Source organism: Anopheles moucheti, chromosome 3, assembly GCF_943734755.1.
Source record: "Anopheles moucheti chromosome 3, idAnoMoucSN_F20_07, whole genome shotgun sequence".
Taxonomy (NCBI): domain Eukaryota; kingdom Metazoa; phylum Arthropoda; class Insecta; order Diptera; family Culicidae; genus Anopheles; species Anopheles moucheti.
The window spans coordinates 11,538,544-11,561,414 of NC_069141.1; the positions used below are offsets into that span (position 1 = coordinate 11,538,544).

Here is a 22,871-nt window from a genome sequence, read left to right on the forward strand (position 1 = left end):
CTTTGCTAAGTGTGATGCCTCTCAATGTTGCCATTTCTTATGATGCCTAGATAAAATTTCACTGTATTCCCACAAACTCCCACAAAACATTCACACACACGCACATTTACATACATTTTGATATCGTTTCATTATAAGTTTGCACCAAGAGCATATTTCTACCACTCCGCTTATCAAATACTTGCACAAGTTGGTAATAAAACGCGTTTTGCTTTTGTGAATTAGTTTTGTGGCTCTATTCGATTAGCGAATGTTGGGCTTTGTTCATACGGATATAGGTAGCTGCGCAAACAACACCAGGTGTAGTGCACATCGTGGCCGTACTGTGCTCCCAATACAATACATTGCTAAACCGTTTGTACACTTTACACCGCATATCGAGACATGCGACCACATTGGTGTTCCCATGTTATAGCATTTCGTTAACAAACGTTCGCATCTGGAAATAGGTTATCAAGCATTCTAGCAGACTATCTTCCATTAGGTTCACTTCTCATTGTGCTACCGAAGACACCGTTCCATCAATCAGCACCTTACAAACGATCGCCTTCCTACACTGCTTCACAATCGGAAATACAAATTAAATTTGGACTTTCTGAGGCCATGGCTTTGGCAGGTGGTCGCAAGACAATCAGATAATCAGCATATAAATATAGACGCAATAAAAACAACCCAAAATAAGTTACTAGCTCTTCTGCGGTTCTCACCCAAGAGGTAAACACGAAAGACACATACAATAATACAAACACTTCACTCCGTCACTTGCGCATGCACTGCGCTGTTCGGGTTGCATGTCATTTGAAAATTTCCCGTAATTCGATTTCGATTTCCCGTTTAGTAAATAATTCATCCTTCAATATTTGTTTCCTTCCGTACCGTCCCCACTCGTTACACTTCATTCATTACGGTGAAAGCTATTTGTTGTGTTTGGTTTGCAACCATTCTTTAATTTTGTTATCACATGTTTGGCCAATATCCTTTTATAGCTTCGGATTCAAATGCATTTGCAAAACAAAGACACTAACATCAAGCATTTGATGAATCGCTTTAAACCGTACACGCAGATCCTTAAGCAGTACCGTGTTAACGATACCCACATCGAAGCCCTTTTTTTGCGCAAGACGAGTAAACTTTGCCACAAAAAACATAATATTAATGGTTATTTTGGGTTTATGCTCGTCTCTCTGCACTGCGGTTCTTATTATTTTCTAACGTGAAATATTGCTTTAGATTACTTATGTACGACGTGTAGTGAGATGAGTAAACGTTTAGCTCTTTGCACAATTATTTGTGCTATGTGACAATAATCCTCCTGTGCGTGTGTAATACTACACTCTTGCGAGAACGTAACTGCTTGGGAGCAACATTCCCTTCTAAAGCATTACAATAATCAAACACTGATTCGGTGTATCGAGAGGAAAACATATGTGCACGTCGTACGATATCTTAATCACATACAACATTTGGGGGAAAACGAATCAAATTATGTTTTCTTATGTAAACCATATTTAAGATACAGAACAAGTGCATTCTAAACTCATAGTAGGAATGCTATAGAGAAGTATGCAAAGTTTAATCGTTAAAAATAATATATGCACTTGTTCTACCCGGTACGTTGCAAAACTCATAAAGGCAGCGATTGGAAATTATTTTTAATTTAGTAAGACATAGATTAACGAGATATCATTCGTAGATGGAAACAAAGCGTATGAAAATCTACCGGTGAATATAGTTTCCAGTGCAGCAGACACTTAAATATGCATGCGGTAGCGCCAGTGCTTGGTGAGTAATGTAATACGCAAGGTTGCAGAAAATAAACCTCGATTTTGAGTGTATAATGATCACTACTACTACGTTCATTGCCCTGGTAAGCCTGGTTTAGAAAATCACAACCTTGCCAACGCTTAAAGTACGCTCACTGTGCATCTGATATTCGCTCAATGGCAGACAGCATTTGATTCGACGACTGCCGCGCGTCAATCTCGCGGTCCCACATTCGTTAACTCCACAAGTCCATCCATGCATTCCGCCGTTTCTTACAATCGAACAGGAACAAAATACGAACAAAGTGGACGTATTAATAATGGCTTTACATTCGTCAGCGAATGAATTGTTTAGAATACAATCATGGAAATCTGAATCATGTGTGTTGGCTTATGTTGTGGCCGTGTCATTATTTGGTTACGGTTGCACCAATTCGTGCTACTCCAATCGACCGCTGCGGTTTATGAACGGAAGCCCTCCCTTAACATGAGATCAATAGTCTCCCGTGTTAGTTATTTGCTGTATGTTTTGTTTTGTTTTAGATTTTGACCTTACCGAACCGTTTATTCACGAGCGTTATTCATTTTGGCATAACGAGCTACTAGCTCATGCCTACCATTTCTGGTTTACTAGACTTATTTTTACCACTTGTTACGGGGGAATGGTCCGGATGGGACTTTGATTCGATCCTGTTGTGTGAGACCGGTACCAAATACAACCACCGAGCCCGCTTTAATAATTCAGATCTCTAAACAACTAAACGAGGTGAGCTTCAAATTTGGTGATCCTTCTTCCAATAATGGTAGTGAATTTGTTCCCTGTTTTACTATCCTCACTGCCGTAGTAAATGCACATTATACGATGTTTTGCCGGGATTAGGGCAAAAAGGGAGAAGAGGTGGAGTTGGGGAGGGGGAGGTAGGTTTTCTCTACAAACATAAGCGTTTTCGTATATCAATTCTCCACACCGGTAGCATTGGTTAAACAACAATTAAATTTTAACATTCATTACTTAGTTCGGCATTCGTCGAGCATAAAAGTTACTAAATAATGAAACTAAAACAGTAACAAATAAATAGGTAAGGCATTTAAAAAAAACAAATGGGAACATCAAAGAAAGCTTATAATGTATACACCGCATAATTCACTCCTTTGCCTACCCACCTTGTGGAAATAATAATTCCACCCTACTAGTATATCTGGTTTTTTTTCGGTGTAAACTAACAGGTTCATTTGTTGCCTTAAAGTATACGTCATATCATATGTATTATATGTACCTGAAACGCGCGGTATATATCCGTTACTACTTAGGTAGGATGTTTTACATTTTAAACGATCATTCGATCGTTTGGTTTTTGCTTGTTTTTTTTTGTGTGTGTTAGTCATAGTCATTATAGTTCTGTCTGCCTGACTCCAACGCCAGGTTGTGATGATTTCGAATGCGAAAAGTATCTTATCTGTTTGGAATATATAGCATAATGCTCTACAGAGCGCACTTTGTGATAGGTTTTTTTTTTGCCACTTCGCTCCGTCCACATCTGCGTGCTGTTACTCTGCTACTGATTTTCGTTCACTTCAAAAAGCATTGCTTATTTGCATTTACATAAAAAGCGTTGTGAAAATTAAAAATTAATCAACAAAACCATTTGTACCTTTTTTGTCTGTAACGGGGAGTAACACTTACTGATTGGTCTAAGCGTTTGATTATGGTTGCGTCCGTCTTAACTAGTTATGTTCCATAACATTACAACGCACCCGCGCATATGTGTACCTCGAAGGATTGTGTGTAGTGTACAACCACCCGTTTGTTTGAGTGGCGCTTTATAGCGCATCACAATACTTTACGTTACAAAGTTAAAACTAAATTCTCGAACACAGCATCCATTCGGGTGCCCCTTGCTCGTATCGTCGGATTGTTCCGCATAAAACTTTGCTTTAAAAACTTACCACTACTTCCGTTCCGAATTCGTACCATTCGTACCACACATGACGAGTGATGAAAGCACATCACTGTTCAATCCGTGGTTCTCATATTGCTGGTGTTGCTGGTTCACAGTTCAGTTAAGCTCGCCAACGAGTAAATTCTCCGGAAGGAATGAGTGCAAATTCGATGGAGTTCCCCTTTCAGTCGGACCATCCAGCGGGGTCCACAGATTGCTGCCTCCACCGGAAGAAGACCACGACGGGCCCCAGGTATCTGTGAACATATAGTGTGTTTTTAATTGCCACTTCCTATCGATTCAACTGTAACTGTCCTCACCAGTGACACGTCCAGTGATTGGCCCATTTGAACGCCACGTTTGTGCCATGTTCGAATTACCAGTGGTTGTGTTTTGGCTTCCGCCACCGGCAGTGCTACCGCCAACATTGCCACCATTTTGTCCCGGCAGTCCTAGATGTTGCAAGATCGTCTGCACCTCACTGTCTGTAGGCGATTCGGCACAGATGGTAGTATTGCCGAGAACGCAATTATTCAGCGCCAACTGTGCTTTGTTCGCTTCCTCACGGGTCAAGTATTTGCACAGTGCAATACCGTGGTTGAGATACAAATGGAAGTTTTGCAGCGGACCATGCTGCATGCAAAGTGTCCGCAAGGTGGACCCATCAATCTGAAACGAATTAAACATTGTACAATTTCGCCATCAACAACGCCGACAACGTCAGTGCATCACCTGTGCGGTAAGATTCTTCAGCAACAACCAGGTCGAGTACCAGGTTCCGGATGTTCCACCACTGCCCGACCAATTTCCACCCTGGCTGTGACCGGTTCTTTGGACCCAGCCATTACTGCCCGGACCACCACCACCTCCACCGGCACCACTGCCCGTTGCTTTTCCGGAAGATAGCCCCGGAGGAGGACCTCGCGGAGTTTTCGAAGCATTATTGGCACCAGGCCCTCCCGAACCACCGCTAAGTCCGGCACCCCAAACATCGGATGCCGCACCAGTAACACCGCTATCGGACCACGTGTTCTTAGATGAGCCTCCGAGTTTACCCATGCCACCAGCACTGGTCGACGATGAATAATTATTGCTGCTCGCGTTGAAGCTCCAGGTCGACGAGGACAGGCTGATCGAATCCGTCGGTGACGGTTTGCTGCTGGACGCAAACAGCTCTGAATCCTTCGTTGAACCGACCGAAATCGATGCGATAGGACTGCGGGCAATACTGCCCGGTGTGATGGTGGGATCTTCCTCAATCTTCATCTGGGTGCCCTGGAAAACGAATCAACATTTAATAAATGAAACCAACCAGACCCGGTTATTCAAACAGCTGCAACCTTCACCGTTCGTACCTTCCATGGTTTGCCGGGTTCAAATTCTGGCACTAGATCGGAGAACGAATCCTGATTCGAAGGCCAATCTTTGCTAGTGAGATCGGAGGATGCATTATCCGGCCAGCCATCCGTCATGCCAGCGCGCCCCGATGACCAGGTGCTGCAAGTAGCGAAGCATATATCGTAACGCATAGTTTGCAATGGGACCTACGTGACACCTACCCATCGTTTTGTAATCCACCCAGCCCAGCCATACCACCGGAGCCTCCACCACCGTTACCACCGAGCCCAACCGATTTGGCCGTAGATCCAGGAGCGCGCGAAAAGTCAGTTAAATCGTGATTATTATCCTTATCCATCATCGACGGTAGCTTCCACTGGTTCAGGCGCGACTGCTGGCTGGTTGGACCAGCTCCACCAGATCCGGTGCCTGTACCACCACCACCACCACCACTGACCGGTGGTCCCGACAAGTACGGACCATTGTGCTCTTTGCCGAGTGTCATTTCCGACAGACTGTTCTGCAGTGCGCTCAGCTCGTTGGGATCATTGCGATGGAAATTTCCACCAAGATGGCCTCCACCACCCAGATGGGACCCAGATGGATTACCAACGGACGAATGCTGATGATGTTGCTGGTGTTGCTGGTGTTGCTGATGCTGCTGATGTTGCTGGTGCTGTTGTTGTTGGTGCGGATGTTGTTGTTGCTGTTGTTGTTGCTGCTGCTGCTGCTGCTGTTGTTGTTGTTTCACATACAGCGTTTGCTGGGTAGCAATTTGATTCTGCAAGCTGGCAATCTGCTGTTTGATCTTGGAAATCATCGCTATTTGATTGTTGGAACCGGCGCCACCACGCTGCAGATTACTCTGGGTTACTTGTAATTGCTAAAAGGAACGAAATATATCATACAAACATTTTCATAACTCCGGTTCCCAATTGTGGAGGGTGTTTCATACCTTAATGCTACTCAACAGCTGATTCAACAACAGGAACGTTTGTGGAGCCAACGGTTGGTTCAGTATCTGCGGGTTAAGATAGCCGGTCTGTACGGCCATCTGGATCTGCTGCACGAGCGAGCGCAGTTGGGTGCTCGGTTGGACCGAGTTCTGTCCACCTCCACCACCACCTCCGACGGCGTTATTTCCACCGCCAGCTCCACCACCTTGATTGAATGGAGCCATGGAGCTACCCTGTCCGCCTAAGCCACCCATCGGTGGTGGAGCTTGATTCAAATAGCTACCCAGTGACTTGGACGACAGACCGTGCAAACCGGACAGATTTGGATTTCCACCGGCTCCTCCTAAGGCTCCAGAACCGCTTCCCGGCATACCATTCTGATTACCCTGTGTGGAAGAAAAGCTTTCGTTAAAACTTGCTACTTGCACTCATTATCATTAATATATTTTCTGTTTTATAACTAATTTATGTGTGAATCAAATTGGGGCGTGAGAGTTACATAGAGATGCGACAATACCTCACTCACTTACAATAACTCACTCACTCTAATTTGATTCACTTCACTGAGTTGTTCTTCCCAACACCAATGTACACTATGTGTTATCATCTGCTTAGAACTTACCTGTTGGAAATGCAGAGAGTGTCCACTGCCGCCTCCACCATTGCCACCTCCGCCTGCACCGCCACCCAAGTAACGGTTACCGAATGGTGGTTCGAACACACCGTTACCACCGCCGACGTTGCCACCTCCAGTACCAGCGCCTCCACCGAGCTGGGCATGTGCATCATCCCTTCTCCAATCTCCTCCCGACGAAGCACTGCCCATACCGGCTGCATTCGGCAGTGAACCGTTCCGTTGCAGCAATTCGAGGGCTTCCTCGATCACCATATTGGCAGCACGTAGGGCAAACTCAACATCTTCCTTCTTGTAGCCCATCTCGCATAGAATGCGATACTGTTTGCTGCTTCGAATGATTTCCAACGGTCCATGGGGTGGTTTGCTCGTCATTTTGCCTCCACCGACACCGGGACCACCGACGTTCCAGTCGTTGCCCATCAAATCCGCCCCCGACGATGCATCCGGCCAAACAGCTCCACCACCACCACCGAGCGGTTTTTTGTTCGCGTTCCAGGATTGATTGCCCACACCGGGAATTCCTGCACCAGGTGCGGCTCCATCCATCCACGAACCGCCACCGAGCGGTCCACCTGTTCCACCGGCCGGCTTATCATCCCAGTTGTTCGCGCCGGTACCACCGATAGACGGATCGTCCCACGATCCATTGCGGGATGTTCCGGCACCGCCAGCACCGTGCCCACCACCCATCCACATGCTGCTGTTGTCCGCTTTCAGCGGGTTTACACCCGGTCCAGAACCGACCATTCTCTGACCGGGGCCACCCAATCCTCCTGGGCCACCCGTGGGACCTCCACCACCGCCAATCGGTCCAGCATTCAATCCGCCCAGCGGACCATTGCGCCCATTGCGGCCCCCTACTATCTGACTGCTATCGGGCACCCCGGATGATCGACCCCCACCGGGACCACCACCTGCCCACAGCGCGGTACCATCATCGATGTTGGGATTGCGACGTACGGCCGGCGGTGAATTGTCATCCCAACCGCCCGTAACCGCTTTATTCGTCGGTGGCATACTTGACGGTATGCCTCCACCAACCGGTCCTCCGCTGGCTCCGACACCACCTAGCGGCCACTGATTGTTACCCGTACCGACGGTTGATCCTGCCGAGGACATCGCACCCGGTGGTGGCATTTTTCCCATCGGATAGTGTTCCAGCATGCCGGAGGTGGAACCACTCAGGCGACCAGAAATACCGCGAGGATCACCGCGAAATTCACGGCTCTGATCAATACCACCGGCACCCGGTGGACGCATGCTTCGGATGTCGACGTTCGGCAATCCATCCAGTTGGGAAGCCAGATGCGGCGGAACGCCCGTGTTCGGTCCAGTTCCACCAACCGCACCTGCACCGACATTACCGCGCGTTTCACCCCAGCCACCATTCCCACCGCCTGCCGCTCCAATACCGACACTCGCACCGTTGCCCCAATCGTTGTCATTCTTTTTCGGTGGCGCAATGCCAGCAGTACCGGGAAGGCCTGCACCCGCCTGCCACATACCATTACCACCGCCGACGGGTCCGCCTGCACCGCCACCAACACCGGCCGGGCCAGCCGTTGCACTCTGTTGCCAACCACCGCCACCACCACCCGCTCCTACCTGTCCACCAACGAGCGCACCGGGATTGCCACCGACTGGCGGTGGTCCAGCTGTACCGGCCAGCGCGCTAGCAACAATGCTTCCTCCTCCACCGGGAGCACCCGGAGCACCTGTCCACACGTTGCTTGCTTCACCGCTGCTCTCGTCGTCCACACCCCATGTGCCACCGTGGTGGCTTTGCGGGCCCCAGGGTGTTTTCTGCGACGGCACCTGCGCGGGAGGTTGACCGCCGTTGCGAAGATTCGTTTCCCACAACTCCGTTCCATTGTTGACCGTGGCCTTCAGGGACGGGTCCGGTTTGGTGGCGGGTTCCGGAGATATCGGTACATCCCACTGTGTGTCTTGGTTGACGTGCTGACAACCCCAACCATCCTGCGCGAAAAGTGCCTCACGCATCGAGTTAAGATGTTCGAGCTTGGCGGACGATGTGGTGGCCATGCCACTGGCTGCACTAACACCACTACCTGCAGCTATGGCAGCAGCAGCCGCACCACCGCTACCACCAGCAGCTCCAGCTCCGACAGCGGACTGCGAATTTCCATTCCCAGCCTGGGGTAGATTGGAGCCGGAATTTTGCTGATTAGAACCGGGACCCTGCTGCTGCTGCTGCTGCTGTGGCCCAACCATTGCCTGGGAGGCTGGTTTGTTCGGATTGACCACTTGGTTCCAACCACCGGTACCGCTCTGGCCACCGCTAGCATTACCTCCCACTACCATCGCTGATCCACCAGTGCCACCGGACGATTTGCCCAACAGCTCCTGTCTCGCACCACTGCCCGGTGGACCAACGGGCGGCGGCATACTCGCCTGTCCACTGTTCCAGGAGGACTGTTGCTGCTGTCCCGGCTGCGAGCTGCCCACAGAGGACGCATTCCAGCCGGAAACTCCAGCCGCACCAACTGCCGTTCCGCCGACACCGGGCGGTGAGCCCCAGGCTCCTCCGTTCAGGGAACTTTCACCACCACCGCGCAGTCGGCCAGAACCGACCCATCCTTGCGCTTCCAGTTTACGCATTCTTTCTGTCAATCTTACAAGTTCGTCGAACGGTGTGTACTGATCGTGGCGATCCATCAGCATCAGAACGTGTGGTTGCCTTATTGATTCATCTTTCGCAGCGAATGATAACTCCCGATATAGCTTATGTTCTACGGTTTGGTCCGTATTGATCATGCTGTGGGGGTGTGTTGTTTTATCCACGAAAATCAAATCGATCCAATTTGTGCGATCGTCTCGAACCGTACTACAATCGCAATCTTATTAGAGACGACGTTACCTCCAAGTACCTCCTCTGAAGGAAATGATTACACGCCTTCCCTTATCACGCGCTCACGGTCCCGGTACAAATACTTTTAAAATTAATGCTAACACGTAAGCCGGTTAGTCAGGTAATCAAGAAAATCACATCTCATAGTAACGGCGTAATGTTTTTTTTTCTTTTCTTCGTTCGTGTTTTTCCTTTTTTGGCGCAGGACGTATGGCTTTCGTTAATTTCGGTGTGTTTTGTTTGTTGTTTTTTGTCACTGGACCTTTAATATAGCGTTCCCTTCATACTTAACAAACACGCAACGAATGAATTGTCCCACTTGTTTTCGTTTTTTTGCCACCAACCACACCTGAAAAGCTATCCTCCTGTCAGACTTCGTTTCGTTCTGCTGAGTAACAACATTGTTGTTTGGCGGCGCATTTAAAATGGCTCCAATATTTGCTGCTCGCGCCTTGGTCCACTTGGTGCCTCGAACAGTACCTGCTCTGCCGATCTTCAGCGCTTTTGCTGCCACAATTTGTGCCGTTGATTAAGTGGTCTTAATCCGTTAAAACCTCACTGTTACGGGACAATCCTCTCCTTTGTGCCGTCGTGTTTGTCCCGCGTGCTTATGCAATACTGTTTCGACTTTGGGAATGTTTTGCAGAGGAACAACAGCATTCACGTCAACGATTGGGTGCCATAACTTATCCGCAAACTGTTCAAATTCTCCCAAACACCAGAGAGAAAAAAAAACACTGCCGGGCGTTTGTGTAGTCAAAACGGGGCCTTAGGATATGTCTAGGACGTTATACATTTTTGTTGTGAACGTGAAATCACCCAGAACTTTCAAACCTGTCTTTAGCGGTAGAAAACAGCCTTGTTCTCTGTTGTTGTTTTTTTTTTTCGGTGGAGCAACTGATTCCGATTGTTTTCCGTTCCGTTCTTCGGAGAACCACTTCGGAATGGTTCGGCAAGAGCGACTAATCACTGATCACACTTATCACGGGGCGCTGAACGCATACGATAACTTGAAACACGAATTTACATTAAAGCTAGGGGCTTTGCTACTTGCAAAATCTTCCAACCTGGAACTCACATTCAATTGCACCACGTGTACACATCACTCGGTAAATAAAGCGTACTTTTTGTAAGTAGTAGTTTGTTGCTCGTCACAGAATATTGCTCAAATACACACCGCCCTAGTATGCACATTCAGACACACCGGTACACGACATGAAACAGATGAACTGATTCTACATGAGATTTGTTTGTTGTTTTCGAAATGCGAGGATCACACCCCACACGTTGCCCCCCTAATTGGTACTATCAGTTCGTATTGCACTAAAAGACTACGGTACACTCACACTGGTTGATTGTAATGTCGAGTACGGTTTTTGCATTTGTGTTTTAAACCAAACAAACCTCTCCAACATGGAAGATGTGACACAACCTTCCTCTGCTTTTTTTTTTTGGATTATTTTAGTAGTTCCTTTTGTTTACCCTTCTATTGTACTAGGCGACGGTTTCGCAACGGGTGTGTGTATATTAAATTATTATCTTGTGTCGGTGTATCCTTGCTCATGCAACGATGCCACCCGGAAACACGATGCACACAACATGTCCTTCTGTAGGAATGTTTCCTTTACACACGGCTATGACCGGTGGCAGGTACAACACGGTGACGATCCAACGATCCTGCGATCACGCCGCTCTTCTCTTCAACGTGTTTACGTTAACATAAAACCGAACCTAAACTTAAGTTTTTTTTCTATTTGTTGGCAGGGAGTTGAAGCACCTTTACACCCTGAGTCAAGGAAGAAAAGAGAGATAAAATAGAGGAGGTTAATATTGTGATCCAGTTGTCAAATCGTTCAATCTGTCAGCTATTTACCACTTAGGACGGAGTTTTAACGCCCGGAGGCACACACCACGTCGGGTCCCCAAAACACTCCTGTCCAAATGGGAAGGGTGTTCCCAGAGAGTGGGATATATCACAGATTTTCCTTAATGGTATGCAATGTTGACCGAACTGGAGATGGTAGCAGCTAATGCTGGTTCTCCAAAATTGTCTTCATTCGTACACTGATCTGATCCGGTGATCCAGTTTCGTTTCGTCTGATTTTCGTAACTCGGTGGTGTGTGTTGTAGTTTTATTTGTTTTAGCACCTAAAAGTAAATAAGAAAGAGAGTGAAAATTAGTTCGGAAAAAAAAACTAATCTTATTAAAGAAAATGTTTGGATATTGTGTGATCCTCAACAATTACTTAATATACTAATCGATCGACTTTTTAATTATCAATCGAAAGGACAAAGAATATAGGTGTTAAATACGCAAACGTGCTTCAATTCTTCTTGCTAAAAAGTATCCTAACTAAACGTGCAATCTTACCATGAGAATAAGCCTATCACTAGCAACATCCGTTGTTAGTATCAAATCACGCCATACGCCAGCCAATCAAAACCTGACAATTTCACCCCATTCAAACCTAATGAATGAACCTATTTAAAGTCACAAATTATTCATTTCTTCCCACAGCGACCGCCGGTAAAACGATCTCGTGCAGGTCCCAATCTTCCCGCGAGCCGGCGCCGTTAAAGAGTGAGCTTTATCTCTCCCCCGTTAGGCACCCCGTGGGATCGGCACGGTTCAGGTTTCGGGGCGCAATAAACAATTTCTTTCGATGCCGTTGGGTTTTATTAATTCATCATCTCTCTTCACATTTCTCCCCACCCCGGGAGTGGCGCTGCGCCATCGTTTTGATGTCTCTTTCCCATAGAATCATGCCAACGCGGCGTGCTGAAGGCCAACAGCAAAATTCATTGCTCTGGTCGAAAATGTTGTACGCCAAAACAGCCACCGCAATGTGAGGTAGAAAAGCTCGTCGGTAAGACAGACGGACAGACGGATACCGTTACACGATCGCGATGCTGCAATACATAAACATCACCGCGCTTCCCATCCGCCTTTGCAGCTTCATCCCGTGTTCGTACACTCCCATCAACTTTATCTATTCCGAAACTTTTCTTGTTTATTTCTTCCGAGAACATACAACTTCTACGACGCAATCGACGACCATCATCAGCTAGCAGCTTTTTCCACGCACTCGGCTGCGAGAACTCGTGAATGGATAGTGCCAAAAATCAAAACAAATTCCATTTCCAATACACACGCACAACCGGCAGCATTTGCGTTCGCTCTGCGTTCGCCAGTCTGCACGCGATCCATTAATATTCATACCGATTTTTATAGCAAAGCAAATATTAACATGGAAAGACGCAATTTATTCTCGCTTCTCCATGCCGCTTACTTCACATGCTGAGAATTTTTACATCATCCAATGCTCCTTACCAACGTGGTGGATGGTTTTAAAGGTCGCCAAGAATAGCTAGTACGATCAAGTAATTCCGGCTTGATGAGACGATGCAATTCGTCTGGTTTTGTACGACCTTTTAAGGTGATTTTTGTCGCAGGGGATCCGTTGGACATAGGGAAAAGTTGAATGGAGTTCGTTTCGTTCTTTTAGATCTCTTATTCTTTTAGATATTTATCTACGAGGGCGGTCAATCGTGATTATCTCGAAACGAGATTATATTAAAATTAGTGAACATCATAACATCATAACTCATAAATGAGTCCTCGACACGTTTACAATTTTTGAAGCTTACACATTGTTTTCAATTGTCGTACGACTTTATTTTAAGCAATTTTAATAACTTGATCAAATAATCATGACATGTACTATGGCAGGAAATTAGTCGGATATTGAATGAAAACTATTTGTAAATTATTGTAGCTATAAGAGTGCGGACTCTATGATGTCCTCCGATCAGCAGATTGGCTCGTCATAAGTGCCGACTAAATAAGTTGAAAAATGTACACAAAAAGGGTTGTAGCCGGTAAAGGGCAGAATAAACATGTACTTTTGACATGTTTTTGTTTGTCAGACATTTATGTTTATCTTTGAAAAATCCCAAATTCCCCCTAGGGTCCGCTAGAGTGTATTTCCCCCTTAAGTAGGACACTAAAGGGTTTTTCTTTGGAACTTTGAGATCGCTAAACAATATGATAGAAAATGTGTTTCTTACATTGTACTTTGTCCTATATTTAGATTAAAATTAAGGTAGGGTCAGGCACCATTTTCACCCCACTGCTAGATGTGCAGGAGTCATTTGAAATTGCGACTTGACATTAAAAAAAAACAGCAACAACGAAAACCAATACAAATCCGGTGTACAACCCGACCGACATTCATACCACACACCAGCACAAACTTTGATCGTGTGCTTCGAACGTGGAACGTACGATGGCAAAAGCAAAGGTTCCAGGCAGCCACACACATTACGCCGATCACGCGAACGGTCAGTCCCCAATGTTCGATGATCGGATTGCCGGTTTGCTGCAAATATGTATGTGTTTGTGGAACACCAAGTGTTTCTACGATCCGGACCCCCTCCCCCCCCCCCCCCCCTTTCCTCCTCCCAAAAACTCCAAAGCACACACAAAGCAAAGGGCACTAAAAACAAACGGTTTCGGTTCAATAAACTATTACGCAAAGCCTTGCCCCGGTTCCCTCTCCACGCCGAATCGTGTTCTGTTCGCGTCAGAGATACATCAAATGGCATAAGCGCAAACCCCACAACTCTCAAAAGCTGCGAAAGCAAGGTTGCACTGGCAACAGCAGCGAGTGCATTGGCCCAAGATTTGGGGGTGGGATGTTGGCGGTTTGAGCAGACAAAAACGGAACCGATGAAACGCAAAAACAAATCGTTCGGATTTGACACACGGAATTTTTGAACCACCGCGCATAGGCCGCCGTGAGGTTCTGTCCGCGCGACCTGGTGAATGTCTGTGGGACATAACAGTAACGTGGTTGAATAGACCGCTACGGATCACCTCAGGGACGAAGCAGCGATCATTGATCTATAGGGGGGAAAGGGGAATTCTTTTTATGTCAGCGATCGAATCTTTTTTCATTCAACAGCGCAACAAACGCACCATTGCTAATAAACGAGCGGAATATTTGGACCATACCTTCCAATAATCTACCACACGGGCATATTCCTTGTTTGTTGTAGATTTCACATAAGAAATCAGCACAAATATGGCAATACATTTAGGGTTGCTAGTGAACAAAATGGAAAAGAATATTAAATTCAAGCACTAGCAATCCGATGCACCGTCCGCTCTGACCTGTTGATCGGCGGACATTATAGAGGCCGCAGGGAAACAATATTTTTCCATTAATCTTCTAATAACATACTGCCATCTGACGTAAGATTTGGTGATTATGCTGTATGAACTAGCTAAACTATAAACTATAAACTGTATAACTACTACTTGTATAAACTAGACATTCTATTGGATTTGTTTACATTTTTTTGCAAAACTCCATTATGTCCAGTTGAAACTTGCAGAGTGCACAATCCACAAAATAATTTACAAAACATCAACACTCTGCGATCTTTTACTCAGAAATGAGAGCTAACGTTGAGTTTCTTTTTGAGCCAAACATTACACAATATTCTACCTTTAAAGTAATGCAGAACTATTCAAATTCCAACTCATTATTTGCCTGTACGCCGGGCCTGCCCAACACAATCGTTCGTTTCGGCTCGAGCGTCCCAATTTTACTGGGAGCTTTCTTAGTGCGCGCACGAAAGCTCAACTCGCGTCGTAATACAAACCGCTGATCACGATCGCAAATACAAACAATCGCCCAGCGCGCCCTCGCTCACACACAAACGCAAAATGGAGAATCACGGTGTGTGCTGCTGCATTCCGTACCACTTTGAATGAGGCCATTGCGAGCATGATTCGCGTTCCACAGAAAACATGACGACGAGGTAGTTGAACCTCATCAATAGAGGGTAAGAGAGAGAAAGAGAGAGTGCGAGCGCGAGAGTGCTCGCGAGCAGGGATCGGTCTGCAAGGGTTGGCGTTACCCTTAATGTTCACCATCAACCCCGTCTAGTAACAATATGATCGCCGGCTGTATGTTGGTATTACATAATTTAGTCCAGCATTGTTTTCCTGTCGTTGAAGGTGTCCGTGAACATTTTGCTAGGAAAAATTTATAGGGTTCGAGAAACTACTTTCCAATCATTAAAAAAATAGAATTAATTAAATAGAACCATCTTGCTTTAATTGGTTTTTTATATCAATTCTGACGGAACACTAAAAGAAAAAATATTTGCTTTTAATTATAACGAGGGAATAGCATGGCCAACGTCGTACCCGCCCGACATGCCTTCGTGATCATGTCTATCTTCAAAAGCGAGACGATCATCACGTGAAGCGTTGCAGTAAAGCGGAAAGCGTATATCCCCATAGCTCACGGTGGTAAGGGTGAGCTACCAGCCGGAACAGCTATGATCGTTTTACACTGACAGAGGCTATACTGAGGAAGAAATGGCTACAAAAATCCCCAAGCTTTACCGACCATTTATGTTACGAGAGTGAACAAATGTTTACCTATTCTTCTACGATCTGTGCAAGCGATGGATTCAACTTCTGTCTTCTTAAACCACTAATAGCTTTCTGTATGAGCTTTTATGTCCAGATTTTCCAATTTATGTCCAAAAGTCTGATTTTGAGATATCAAAACGCAATCATTTTTTTATTTGCAAACATAATCAAACGATCTTACGTACAAGGACAGAAAATTATCGAATATTAAGGGGAAAAATAGATTTTGTTCTAGCTACAATGTTGCAGCACGGCATAGAGCGTCAACCGATCAGCAAGATGGCATAAAAGGTTTAATGTCTACATAAATAACAAAATATAGATAAGCCCGCAAAACAGCAGTACAAACCAATCTTTTCCAATTTTGTCGTGCATTTTTAAAATTATGTCTTACATATTTTCCAAAATAATCTTTCTGGTTTTCTGGGCGCCACAATGTACCATCCCCATCAGAAAAAAAAGCTTACCGTTTTGTACCAAAAACAATGGTCTTATAACAACAAGTCGTACTTGTCATGGTAGCGATTTCCAGTTGCGCATGTTAATCATACCCCTTTACGGAGGATGAACTCATTTCCCCGTTGACAGGCAACACCTGCCTGGGACGTGCATCATTACCATGGAATTCTTACAATTTTGCCTGCGCCAGTGTCGAATTACGTGTACGTTTGTTTTGCACATACCAAGATTTTAGATAGTACAGCTACAATGTGTGGTAGCCCTGCTACCAGGAGTGCCCCTGTGTGTAAGGAGGGTAAACCTCATTTACCTATCATACCAAGGTGGTGCCATATTGATTTACAACCGTAGGAAGAAAAGCACTGTTGAACAGTAAATCAACAATTAGTTGGAAACCATCCACAACAGCAGTAAAACTCTGACTGCTTCTATAATTCGGAACCATCATGGGACAGTTTTATGTGTGACCACCCAGTTACACCTATTTGACCACAAGTCAAATCCACATGCATCCCCTGGCAAACGCAATTGCGTGTTTGTCAGTAACGAACGTGATTAGCTCATGGCCTAATGATACCGTTTTACGGATTCAAGGTCAGCCTGGTAGATGACGCAGTCCATCACGCTGGCGCTTCCCCAACAGGCAGCGGTGGAAAGAGCAGAACGGAACACATCTATATCTATGCTAAACAAGTGCCAATGATGCCGGAACATAAAATCTACCTCGTCAATAAATAGAAAAGCAGCTCACCATTGTCACTGCCCATCACCGTTCCAATCAAAACGGCAAGGAGCATTTCGTTCTATTCAGCAAACATTCAAAAAACGGAATTCCATCGTGAAGCTGCAGCGAACTGTGCTGCACCATTTATCGCTGTGTGTCCGTGTTTGGTACCTTTGACATTTATCCAATATTTTTGTGCAAATTTTGCCCTCCGCCTTCCGGTTCGGATCGGTTGCGCTGTAACAGCAGGCACTTCGGGTTCCACGCCAGGAAATGTATGCACCAACGCCGAAATCGGCCCGAATGGAGACGCCTGGTCCCGGACTCGAGCAGCAGGATAAATATAGCTGCCCGAACTCTCTGTCTCTCCTCAACCCACGAAGTCGAAGTCCGACAGAATTTACGTTTACTTCCCATCGCTTCCCTTCCTGCTCGAAATCAACGAACTCACCCCCCCCCCCCCCCCCCTGGAGCATTTCCCTCCTAAAATAAACAAAAAAAAAACATACGACCTACCAGATGAAAAAATCTACCAGCAGCAGTAACAAGAAATGTGAAAGGTAACTGCGCATGCCTACGATTATCATTATCCTTCGAAAAGCTCGTCCATACACGCGCGACAAGCTCTCTTTCTGTCGCCCCAGGATTGTTAGGTGGCCTTCCCGAAAACTGAAAATCTGCAACGCCGTATAGTCAGATTTCGGCTGTAATTCCCTTCGGACGGGGGGGGCGACGGGTGTACAGAAAACATCCCGAACAAGGATTTGCAATCGCGCCATCTCCCTATCTCGCTCGCACGCCTTTAACAAGCCGTTGTAACATTACATTCCACAGCACAACTGCGAAAGCTCCATCTATCTCACACCTTGCTGACGTCACGGGTGGTAAGCGTTCGTAGCCCAGAATATTTGCCCCATCCTGGGGGGGGGGGGTTAGTTGCGCGATATTACACGGGTCAGTCACGAATGCTCGTATAGAATCGCTACTCTACATTCGACCACAGTACAGTTCGAATGCAGTTGTCATGTTAACTTTATTACGCCATTACGCTGCCCGGAATGCAATTTGTACGCAGGAAGACGGCCTGAATCGAATATGGTTGGGAGACATATTGTGGAAAAGATAATTGGATTTTGTAACGAATTGAAATTACTCTTTTACCATTAATTGGTTGCATTATAGGTTTGATAACAGCCCACCAAAGTCAAGGACAAATGCTTCCGAAATACAAACTAGGAACTACTGAACGCTGACGGATAAAAAGGAATGGAACTTTTACATCAAAGATTATTATTTTTTTTTTGCAATGAGATTTTTTTTTAAATAACAAAGTACAGAAAGGTAAGTCTTTCGGTAGGAAGATCATTATCTTAGTAGCATCTGTCTTGCTGTCAGTAATCCCCCAATAAAAATGGAAGCTTTACACTGGCGCTCTCACTTCATTGTGTGATTGCACCGGTGCATAGCAATTGTGCAACACATCGCTTGAGGGACAGTGTGCAATTCCCTGAAGAAGATGTGCATTGTCACCACGCTGGCAAGAGGGTAGTAAAGATTGGCCGGATATAATTACTTTTGTGCCAAGCGAATCAAAACGAGTGCACAAAACGAAAGAAACATTGGAACGTTTAACGTGGCTCTTAATGCGCGACTCTATTCATTAATTATTGTGTTCTTCCGTAGAAGTTACATCCATTACACTTCAACAATTGTATTTTTTGTGAGTTATTGTAAAAAAGTTAAGGTGCTCAAACAACTGATATTATTATTTATTAATTAAGAATTCACTACTAATTTCCAATAGACTGGCCAAAAAATGCTAAGATAAAGCTCGTTGAATATTTGGAAAGTGTTATTGTTGGAGTGAACCAGCTGGTATACTTGGTAGTGACATCCGGCTTGGCTACCAATACACCACCGGAACGCTTCTTTTCCATATTGTCCCATATATTCCATATATTTTGAAACGTATTATCCGCAAATCTCGGGTGTTTCACATCGGATATTTTGAATATGGATAGGGATTGAATCTTTAGCTAAGCAATGATTCTGTTATGATAGTTGATAACATCTCGGTATAGCAATTTAAAGCTTTTTTCAAAAGCTTAGCAGCTTTTTTTCATTAAACCATTTCATCTCTTCCAACGGATCTAGTAGCACACTGTTTTCGTTGTTGCCGAAGCATGGGATTCTTGCTGGTCAATCGTGCAGCAACAACTTCAGGGGGAGCTTTCTTTTCTTCCGTTCCCATTCTCCAGTGCCTTTTCCGAGCATGTTTATGCTACACGCAACAGTAATCACGACATAACACACTACACCTCCCATACGCAAAGGACGCATACGGTATATAGCAACCTGACCAATATTGCAACCCTCTCACCCTCTATTCCACCATTTGTATGCGTATGCGTGTCTGCGTACATGTATGGGTGTGTGTGTATATGCGTGTACATACAGCACCTCAATCGAAACCAAGGTCGAAATTTGGTCGTTGGTCGCTTAGTAAAAACTCACCCCCACTTTCACACCCCGCCCAAGAGACCCCTACGTTTGCTCACCCCCAAACCCCACGAACCAATACCACACACTTACTTATCACACTGTTGCTGCATTGCGCTGATTTGCGTTTAGAGTCGTATGTATGTTGTGTTGTTTCTTTCTCGTCTTCGTTTGTGTTTCTCCACTGAACGATTATTAAATTGGCCAGTCGAATGCTTCTTCTCGATGGCGATTCCGTTGGCGTGGCGTGGAATTTTTTTTCTTCTGTCGGTGACTAGAGCACGATGATGTTGGGGTCAGTTGGAGCCTACAGGTTCGCCCAGGAACATCACGGATAACGGACAGTTATGTGGATGTATGCATGCCTTTTGTCGATGTGTGTGTGTGTGTGTTGGAGTGTATGTTTAGGTATGAAAAATCGTAGTAGGCTGTCGGGGGGGGTTTTCTTTTTGTTTTTGTGCACAAGTTTCTGGTTTTCTCGTTTCCTATCCAATTGCACTCTTTCTCACTATTTCCAACCGCATCCCAGCACACACTGTACCACTGCTTTTTCAGGTAATGTGGCAAATAAAAATTAACACACACGGAACGATGGATGCGGATGTTCTATTCGATCCAACGAAGACGACAGTGTGCTTCGATGGGGAGCTCGCGGAAACTCTTGCGGTTGTACACGTCGCCACTAGTGTGTCTCGGACCGTAGTAAATTTTACACTCGAAATGTTTTTTTTTCCTTTTTATATTATTATGATTATTGGCACAGGTAGTCACACATATACGCACACACGCGGAGCCCACCGTTTTCCGCTCGGTGTTTTTCCAGGCAGAGAGCTCATCGACAGGGCCCCAGACCATTCATACAACGCCGAGAGCCGCGAGCTTTCTCGCGAAGCAGCAACTCACTATGACGGGGAGCGTAGCACACACAACAGTGGCGATTTTGTGCACGATGACCTTTTTATTTTTCTTTCTTTTTTGCTTCACCGATTGGATGGAATTGACGAAAACTGAACGCCAATCATTCCGAGCAGCGGCGCATACCGTTACGTTCTCCACCGTGCAGGGGGGGTGAGCCCTTTTTCACTATTTCTTTTCTTTTTTTTTCGCTCAACCCTTCGCGGGGAGACGCGTACTACACGGCTGCTTACGATCCAACCTTCGACCGTTCAGACGACGCTAAGCAACTTGCTGCACCAGCCCAGGCAAGGAACTTGATTTTTGCAGCCACAATTCCGGTTTCGGCCCTTGCGTTCTGTACGGCCATAAATACTTTATAAATCATTTCACTTCACCATGCCCTGGAACGAACGACCGCCACACACACCATTTGCTACACTTCTGACCCAACTAGCGCACACGCACGCACCGTACTGCACTCGGGTACTGCTGCTGTCAAACTTCGGGACGCTACACTTCGGAGCAAATGTCATCGCGCGTTCGGAACCGCAAGAATGTTCGCCGGTAGCGAACGATTGTCAAGAAAGCCCTTCACACACACGCATATACCCACACACGCCCTACAGTACAGCAGCGCATGTAGATGTAGCTGTAGAACATATTTCGCCACTGAGGGAAAAAAGGGCAACCACTCTCGGTGAAGAAAGGTAGAGTTATGTTGCTCGCTAGTTTCATAGTTTAACATTATCGGGCCGTGTTCTTGCCGCATAATATCATTATCGGAAGTAACGGTGCACACATTACGACCGATATATGGTCGTGAACAGCGATACAAATGTGTATAATCCTGTGAAGAATCTCGTCTCACCATATCCCGATATCTAATATGGCGGCCGCGAACCTAATGCTGCTATGCACTTGGACTGTGGCTGCAGTTTTTATTTTGGTGGGGATACTACGTGCAAAACGCAGCGCCGTATATTGTGCAAATTGAGCCGTGCTAGTGCGCTACAAACAGTGAGGGGATTGTATCGTGCCTAGAAGCTACGAAGCATCGGTGTTAGCTTCAGGGAGTGGCGCAAATGCTACACCAAAAGTACTCCAATGTGATCCGTTATGCTGCTATTGCCTGTACATATCAGTGAACAGCAAAATATGCGTGTGTTTTTGTTTAGGAAAAACTTGTGAATAGATTGTGCAGCATTAGAAAATTATGCCGTAGAAACTTGGTACAATTAATTGTGCCAATTGCGTCAAAGTGTAATGCGAAAGGAATCAGCAGAAAATAATTGTTCATGACTGTTTAATTAACAATACCCTACCTTTGGGTTTGTGTGTTGTGAAAAACTACCCTTTCATTCGTGTCAGATTTGGGAGTGCATCCTATGTATATTTCTGATAGGAATTTGTTATTTTTTATGCCGTAGTACTGCTCACTGTACTGCAATGTTACGTGGAAGTCCTTTTGCATTAATGAATATTAAAAAGCAAATTTTCCAATTGCTAAATAGGGCGATTCTATTAGCGTTGGGTGAGAACTGTACAAGTGGTTTTTTATGTTTTCCTGCACCCCGAATTCTCTCTCTCGCTCTCTCCAACATATCTGCGCTCGTATTTACGCACGCATACACATACATGTTTGAAAAAACATCTCTACGTGGTACGGGCAGCACCAAACAAGCGAAAAGTTATGTTGGCATAATGGAAAATAAAAAAAAATAACATCAATAAACGACACACGAAAGAGCAGACAAAACAAACATAACCAACCGCTCATGGCGTACACGCACACAAGCGCGCGCCGTAACAAAACAAAGAAATCAAACCGATCTTCTTCGTTATGCTTCTTGAAAGGATACGGTGTAATGCTGAAGTGTTATGCAAAGAGAAATACAGAGAGAGGGAGAAAGAATACGATCACATAAAAAATGATAGTGAGAGAACGAGCCAACTCTGTGTTGATATTTGCTCTTGCAGAGCATAAAATTGAAGAAATCATCGAACTACGGTGGAAAACTCTTCGCTGTTTGTGATATTTCCAGTACTACCATTGACTTTTCTCCTTCATGGCCTACCTATTATCGAAGCTCATGAGCGAGGCTCGTCAATTACCCACCGCCTTTAATCCACATTAAACACGATTGGTTGAACTGCAACATAACAAAACATTCCGCCATTGTCTTCCCCTATTTTTTCAGAATCCAGTAAAGTACTCCTTCCAACAACATCAATTCTCGAAAGTCAGCACGCGTACCGACAAACAACGACGACGAAAGTGCGGTAGTGCTGATTTGTTTTAGTTTAAATTGTGCTGCCGGATAATCGTTTCACGCCCACCGAA

At 45.5% G+C, this 22,871-nt stretch overlaps 1 protein-coding gene across 1 annotated transcript; it reads right to left on the minus strand.

Moving 5' to 3' along the window:
• Positions 1-2,125: 2,125 nt before the first annotated feature.
• On the minus strand, positions 2,126-21,112 carry LOC128305253 (protein Gawky-like). Its single transcript, XM_053042621.1, has 9 exons — positions 19,727-21,112; positions 11,377-11,651; positions 6,620-11,289; positions 5,997-6,383; positions 5,263-5,924; positions 5,059-5,200; positions 4,436-4,978; positions 4,024-4,372; positions 2,126-3,960 (listed from the first exon to the last, which is right to left on the minus strand). Exons 3-9 carry the CDS (start codon positions 9,407-9,409, stop codon positions 3,821-3,823), a joined length of 5,013 nt encoding a protein of 1,670 aa, XP_052898581.1. The 5' UTR covers positions 9,410-11,289; positions 11,377-11,651; positions 19,727-21,112; the 3' UTR covers positions 2,126-3,820.
• Positions 21,113-22,871: the final 1,759 nt, after the last annotated feature.

Coding starts and splice junctions, on each gene's coding strand:
- LOC128305253 (XM_053042621.1), bottom strand. CDS start 9,409: ATGATCAATACGGACCAAACCGTAGAACATAAGCTATATCGGGAGTTA. Junction 6,384..6,619: donor ACTCTCTGCATTTCCAACAG/GTAAGTTCTAAG, acceptor TCTTCCACACAG/GGTAATCAGAATGGTATGCC. Junction 5,201..5,262: donor GGTGGATTACAAAACGATGG/GTAGGTGTCACG, acceptor CGCTACTTGCAG/CACCTGGTCATCGGGGCGCG.